The sequence below is a fragment of the Diabrotica virgifera genome, chromosome 6 (genome assembly GCF_917563875.1).
Source record: "Diabrotica virgifera virgifera chromosome 6, PGI_DIABVI_V3a".
Taxonomy (NCBI): domain Eukaryota; kingdom Metazoa; phylum Arthropoda; class Insecta; order Coleoptera; family Chrysomelidae; genus Diabrotica; species Diabrotica virgifera.
Genome location: NC_065448.1, coordinates 180,980,581 through 180,988,648, shown reverse-complemented (window position 1 = coordinate 180,988,648; position 8,068 = coordinate 180,980,581). Strand labels below are relative to the sequence as shown.

Below are 8,068 nucleotides of genomic sequence, written 5' to 3'. Positions count from 1 at the left end.
AATAAGCCCCAAATATTCCATCTTTTTAGTTTTCATCTCATTAATAATTTCGCATCTTTTGTCTAAAGTTTGGAGTACTTGCATGTTAGTGACGAGGTCCATCCATGATATTTTGAGAATACGCCTATAGCACCACATCTCGAATGCTTCGATGTTTTTTATGGTGACTGTTTTAGTGTCCAAGCATCAACTCCATATAACGGGGTAGAAGAGACATAACACCGCAGCATTCGTATTCAAGAAGGGTATTCTCATGAAAAATAGTTTATCAAAAATGCATTGGAATGTGACTAAGAGCTTTTGTTGTTACCTTTTGACTCGACTCTTAGAATGCTACAAAACTCGGCAAAACTGGTATGGCTAATGAAATGTTGTCTGCTTCAGTGATGAATCTAGGATTTGTTTGAATGGCTCTGATGGGTGCATAAGGGTAAGACGTTTTCGAGGTGAGAGACGAAATATAGACTTGGCTGTTGGATGTCATACAGCCAAGCATGGGGTTATATATGTTTGGAAAGCACATCACCTTTAGTTTTTATTAACGGCACTCTTACAGCTCTTGGTGAAGTAGTGCAACTGGTTTTGCATCCCTACCTACAAACCATTCCAAAGGCGATTTTTCTACACGATAACGTAAGTTCTTATATAGCCCGTGAAAACATGTTCATGTAATGGTCTGCTACAGAGATTTTGGTATGGCCATCAAGATCAACTGTTTTGTCACCCATCGAACATGTTTGTAATACGTAGGTCGAAACGTAAACCGATTGCCACGTCTTCCAGCAAACTTCGAAGACCTTTGGCATGTCATAAGAAGAACCTGGATGAGTATTCCTCAATATGATATAGATCACTTAACTCTATCAATGCCCCATAGAGTAACTAAATGTATAGAAAATTGAGGGGGAGCCACTCATTAATTTCTTGACGAAATTAACGTTGTAAATTTGTTTATAATATCAAATAATAAGAGTATTATGTATACTTATGAGCCGGATAGCTCAGGCGGTAGGATGTCCGAGTTCCACCCAGAAGGCCGACCATCGAATCCAAGCGCCGGCAAGAACATCTAGACATTTTTAAAAATGTCTATAAGTCCCAGGTCGACCCAACCTAAACAAAATAAGTACCTTGGTTAAAACTAGGGGTAATGATAGGCCGTTGAAGCGTAGCACTGGCCCTGTTACCTTGTATACCGTAAGCCGCATAGATAGGAGACTACCCTGCTATAATCCCAATGCCACGTTAGCGGTATAAAACGTATAATAGTTATTTATGTACCAAGTCAGTAAAGTTACACTTTATCGAACGAGTTTGATATTATGAGCAGAGCGAGCTTAGCGAGCGAGGTGAATAACAGACGAGTTCGTTAAAGAGTCTTTACTGACGTGGTGCATACAAAATTTTATCGCCAAAAATTTGATATTGGTTTTAGCACCTATAGTCTGGGCTGATTATCGGTGAATAGGCCATTTTTGGGAAAAGTTATTTACCAGCAATGTTTTTGCTGGAATCGAAGCTTATGCTTATGTATATTAATCATATAGGTATGCAAAGTCCGCAGATAGTGTGCTACTTTTTTTATTAACAAAATGGCGCCCGAAAATCGTGTTTTTTTTCAATTATTGCTCTATAACTCCAAAGATTTTAACTTTACAACAAACACACTCAAATAAAAATTCACTGCAATTAAATTCTGTGTAGAGATATGTTTTTCCCGATCTGCTCCGACGAAAATTTTTCGCTTAATTTTCAAATAAAGTTTTAGATAAGTAATTTTCTACCAATAATTAAATAATTTGGTAACATAAAATCCTTCTTGGTTTAGATTATAGTTCCAGAAGCTGGTGAAAATTGAACGAATATTTTAGCAACAATTCAATTGTTAATTAATAATTTACGGTCGCAACAATAACCAAAATAATTATGATACACTGATCAAACTTTGAAATCTTATAAAGATGAGATGCCTATTTAACATTTTCTCGACAAAATATAAATTTTTTATTTTTTTTGCATAATCTTTAAATGTTAAAAAAAATAGTTATAAACAAATTAACGTTTCTCAGAAAGTTTCTATTATATTCTAATTTTAAGAAATGGTTAAAATGCGTATTTCAAATATCTTGAAAATAAATGCTTTAAAACCTTCTTGCAACCATTTGCAAAAACGTTATGAAACAGCAAAATAAACATACGATTACTACGTCGTTTATAATTTGTTTTAATTCTTTCAAAGCGTAAAAGTGAGTTTAAAGTACAAGCTAATTATTTACAAAAAATATCGATTATTAGTTTAATGGTTATATTTTAATTAAAGATTATAAATATATTTTTCTTTGTAATTTACACGCGCGAAAGTAGACTAATACAATACTGTAGCTAAAATTTTCACTCGAAGCGAGAACCGCCCGCGCGACGTACACTTAATAAATAAAATTATAGTAATATGTATGCTGCGTGTCAGTCGCTTCGAGTGAACATTTTAGCTCCGGCTCTGTATCAAGCCCACTTCCGCGCTAAAAATTACAAAAAAAAGTATTTTTCATCTTTGATTAAAATATAACCATTGACCTTTGAGCATATTTTTAAACTACAAATGAGAGCCCTTCGTTAATCCCTGATACTCAATAGCAGAGTTCATTGCCAGGAATTCTTTAAAAAATTTAAAATATTAACTCTTTCTTCTTTGTTTGTTTTTGAATCCGTTTGTTTAATCCGCAAACATGCATCAGAAGGTCCAGAGAGACCCACTCACAACTATCCCCTTAGAAATGTGAAGCATAATCTTTATCTGCCAACCCCACGGTCTGAGCTGGTTAAGTGCTCTATACTATACAATTCGAGAAAAATGCACAATCACCTGCCATCTAACATCAAATCTATTGCAGCATTTCCCGCTTTTCGCAAGGCCTTGAAAGCTTATTTGCTTGAGAGAGCTTTTTATACAGTGAATGACTTTTTTATAAACGATTTGAATTCAGCAAACTGACTTGCAGGATTATTACTTTCGAGTAATTTTGTACATATTTGCAGCGTCATAGATCTTTTGATTTACTTTCCCTTTCCCTTTTCCTCGTTCGCCATCTTTTTGCTCTGACGTTGTATACCTATTGTTTGCAAAATTTTTAAAATTTTTTAATGTGTACTTACTAACTATAAAATTGTATTTAAGTAGTATAACTCACGCCATTTATTTAGTGTCTGTTTCTGTTTTTATTTTGTTTGTAGTTTTTATTATTTTTGGTTTTTTATTGTGTTTTTTATTTTGTATAAGCTTTGTTCACAAATTGTAAAAAATTTTTGACAATAAAGCATACCCTACTTACTTACTAATATTTGATATTCTTTGTTAGTAATTAGAATGTACCACATACTCACTTTTAAGCTTTGAAACAATTAAAACAAATTATAAACAACGAACAATCGTATATTTAATTTGCTGTTTGATAACTTTTTTGCAAATGGTTGGAAAATTTTTTTAAAGCATTCATTTTCAAGACCTTTGAAATACGCATCCTAAGTATTTTTTAAAATTAGAATATAATAAACAATTTCTGAGAAATGCTAATTTGTTTATAACTATTTTTTTAAACATTTAAAGATTATGCAAAAAAATAAAAAAATTATATTTTGTCGACAAAATATTAAATAGGCATCACATCTTTATAATCTTTCTAAGTTTGATCAATATCTCATGATTATTTTGGTTGTTATTGCGACTGCAAATTGTTAATTAACAATTGAATTGTTGCCAAAATATTCATTTAATTTTCACCAGCTTCTGCAGTAATAATCTATACCAAGAAAGCTTTTATTTCACCAAGTTATTTAATTTATTGATAAATAATTACTTGCCCAAAAAATTTATTTGAAAATTCGAGATTTTGTTGGAAGACCCCACATTTTCCGAGGAAAATTTTCATCGGAGCAAATCGGGAAACATGCCTCTATGTAGAATTAAATTGGGATGAATTTTTATTTGAGTGTTTTTGGTGTAAAGTTAAAATCTTCGGAGTTATAGACCAATAACTGAAAAAACACGATTTGGGGGCGCCATTTTGTTAATAAAAAAAAGTAGCACACTATATGCGGGCTATGCATACCTATATTATTAATATATAGGATCATAATATTCGATTCCAGCAATAAGGTGAATAACCTTTCTTTGTACTTTACTAATTAGACCAGCGTATTATAACTTTTTTTTTCAAAATTAAAGATTATGCAAAAAAAAACGAAAAATTTATATTTTGTCGATAAAATATTAAACAAGCATCTCATCTTTATAATCTTTATAAGTTAGATCAATGTATCATGATAATTTTGGTTATTATAGCGATCGTAAATTGATAATTAACAATTGAATTGGTGCTAAAATATTCGTTTAATTTTCACCGGCTTCTGGAATTACAATCTATACCAAGAAAGCTTTGATGTCACTAGGTTAGTTAATTATTGATTAATAATTTCTTACCTAAAACTTTATTTGAAAATTGGAGTTTTTGTTGGGAAAACCCGCATTTTCCAAGGAAAATTTTCGTCGGAGCAAATCGGGAAAAATATATCTCTATGCAGAATTTAATTGCGGTGAATTTTTATTTGAGTATTTTTGTTGAAAAGTTAAAATATTCGGAGTTATAGAGCAATAATTGAAAAAAATACGATTTGTCGGCGCCATTTTGTTTATAAAAAAAGTAGCACACCATGTGCGGACTTTGCATACCTATATTATTAATATATAGGATCTTATAATTCGATTCCAGCAATAAAATTTCTGGTAAATAACTTTTCCATGAATTTTGCTAATTAGCCCAAAGTATTACTTACAATTTTACAATTTAAGAATTTTTTAAATTTTAGACATAATAAAAATTTCGTGACAGTTATGACAGATGACTTTTGCATGATGGCCGCATTCGATTTTTAATCGATAGTTATCAGTATTGAACAATTACTAAATCCGTAAAATTTTGATTTATTTTATATGAATATAGTTACAAAATACTACAGAATTTCACTTTTTGACGCAAATTTAATTAACAATGTAAATTTTGTAGGTACAATATTTTGAATAATTAAAGTAAATAAATTGTAAGTTAACTCAAATAAATAATCAATTACTGCCGCCTACCACTTACACTCAACCTCGATTAATCGCGGCAGGTAAAGTAAAATTCTTCTTTCAGTACAATAAAGTGTTACTTTATGTTTAATGGGGGCAAATGAGTACAATAATGAATGACTTTAGTGACGGTTGGCGATAATAGTTATTTATGTAACAAGTCAGTAAAGTGACTCTTTATCGAACGAGTTTGATGTTACGAGAAGAGCGAGCGTAGCGAGCGAGGCGAGTTACAGACGAGTTCGATAAGGAGTCTTTACTGACGTGGTGTATACAAAATTTTATCGCCAACATATATTTTTTAAATTTAATGTCGTCCTAACCACTGGGGTTAAAAACGACAACAATGGAAAATACATATTAAAAATAAAAAGAGATTGTAATATGAAGTAAATACATATTATGTACTAACAAAAAGTATACCTAAAAAATTTGTGATACAATTAAATGTCTTTTATTCCTATTTCCGTTAAAAACTGTATGATATTTTTGATATTTGTATTGCCTCTAAGAAGCTCAGATATGTCCCTGGGAAGTTTGAGTTTACTTCTCGTATGCTGGTATATTTGACAAATCGGTTAAGATAGGTTTTATTGATATAAAATAATATTTGTCAACATAATTTGATATTGGTTTTAACACTTTCTTGCAATTTACAATTTAAGAACTTTTTAAATTTTGGCGGCATAATAATTTAATGACAGTGATGACAGATAACTTGCAAGATGGCTGCTTTCGATTTTTAATCGATAGTTATCAATATTGAATAATTACTAAATCGGTAAAGTTTTAATTTATTTTATATGAATATAATTGCAAAATACTACAGAATTTCACTTTTTGACATAAATTTAATGGATAATATCGCAAATTGCGTACAGTATTTTTAATAATTAAAGTAAGTAAATTGTACGTCCACTCAAATCATCGCCATTCGATTACTGTCATCGACCACTTACATTCAATCTCGGTTAATTTGATTAATCGCGGCAGGTAAAGTAAAATTCTTCTTTCAGTACAATAAATTGTTACTTTACTGCCGCAAATGAGGGCAAATGAGTACAATAATGAATGACTTTAGTATCGGTTGGCGTTAAATAATATTATTAATGTGTATAAGTACTTCCATACATAAATATTTAAAAAATATATTAATTTGTCCTTCTAGGTGTTGCATTTTTTTGCCATCAGTATAATTTATTATGTATATGTTATTGATGGAAGAATTTTTCTATACTTATACGAACTAAAAAAAAAAAGATGAGATGTTATAATATTAAGAAACACCATTTTACTCGCATTTTGCATTCGACCGCGTCGACTGTGATAGCGTGGTGCTTTTAACAGTCTTCTTTAGGACTCTCCTAAGGACATCTGTCTCCTGAGTCCTTTATTCTCTTAACTTTTACTGTCACTGTTTACATTATCCATGTAAGGCACTTCTGGGACAAAATATGGAACTGTATATTCCATAATATGGCATAACAAGTGCACACCAAGGGACCTTTTTAATGAAGAGAGTCGTGTTTGAATTCTTGTGTAATAAAGAAAAATATGTACGGTAACAGTCCAGTTAACTTCCTTAAAGTACAGTTTTCACACAGAGTAAATACAAAATTAAATTTGCAGCAGCGAAATGAATGCAAAGAAAGTTTAATAATACATACTTACCGAAGGGTAAGTCAAATAGAGGTCACCGTGTCCTTTTCAATTCTGATGGACAAACTCAACGGTTTTTTATCGATTTTTGGCTGCTGATTACGAATTTCGAGGGTGCATTTCAATCCGAGTGGTCAAAAAATGGTTACAAACTTTTTAATTGTTTATGAGGCTCTGGCTAGAAGGCCAACGTAAGCCATCGTGAATGAGCTAATTTCCCAGGGGTTTTTAAAAAAAGATCAGAAAGACATATACCACTGGAGATTGCTTTGCACATTTCAAGTAAATATTTGTAATACGTGCTTAGATCACCCTTAATCTCTAGAATGGGGAGGTTGTTTTGTATGAGAGCGAAATTAACCACAGGAATCTGGTTACAGATTTCAAGTTTTTTGCCTAAAAGCCCTCCAAATTCATTAGGGCCTTTAGTCTTTCCATCGAATGTGCAAAACAAATGACACAAAGGCAATTTATTGGTATAGAACAAAAAATTAGCCACTGCTTATTTAGGTTTTTTGTCTATTAAAGCAATTACACCTTTGTTAACACCGGTGTCAGTGGCAGTGCGATCAAATCTGGCAGCTATTATATTGGAAATGTTCAAAGGATTGTCACCTTGAAAATGCTCCATTACGCTATCTTTTATAGCTTCACCTCTTTCGGAAGCAGAACTTATATGCCCTAGGAACGTTGATCCAGGTTCCTCTGCTATTGAAATATACTCTTCTACTATAGTTAGAAAGTTAAATTTTTTTAAGAAATGAAATACATATTTACTATTAAATACTTCTTTACATAGGAATTAAGACATTATAATAGCTATTTTTTACCAAACCAAAATCATAAAAATTCGCAAAATTTAACTAAACATTCTAACTTTCAACCCTTTTGCGGCACCTCTAAAAATATTTTATTTGGAAAAATATTTTATTTGTGTCTTAACAATGGGTATAGGGAACTTTCTATCACTATTACACATCGAAATTATAAAAACATTTTTTTCGTTCCACCCTACTCTGGGGGGTATGGAATAATAATGGTGTTAAGCATATAGAGCTCAAAGTACATCCAAAAGGGGGGGGGTTATAACCCCCAAAACCACCCCTGGTTACGCCTATGTCAAGAATTAAAGAAAACAATTTTTCTTCATTTAACGAGAATGAACGAGATGGAGCCGTCAAAACACATTTATAACCAGAGATCGGAGGGTGTGAGGAAAATACGTAGGCCCAGAGTACGATTTAAGGACCAGGTGGAAGACGAGTTGCGGGTATTAAGAGTACG

General features: G+C 31.8%; 1 protein-coding gene across 1 annotated transcript in view; it reads left to right on the top strand.

The window, feature by feature from the left end:
* The first annotated feature begins 477 nt into the window (after positions 1-477).
* The window catches only part of LOC114332409 (alpha-2B adrenergic receptor-like), a 93,161-nt gene continuing 85,570 nt past the window's right edge, over positions 478-8,068 (top strand). Inside the window, exon 1 of the mRNA XM_050653117.1 lies at positions 478-633. Coding sequence (XP_050509074.1) covers positions 478-633 — 156 coding nt within the window. The remainder of the gene's footprint in view (positions 634-8,068) is intronic.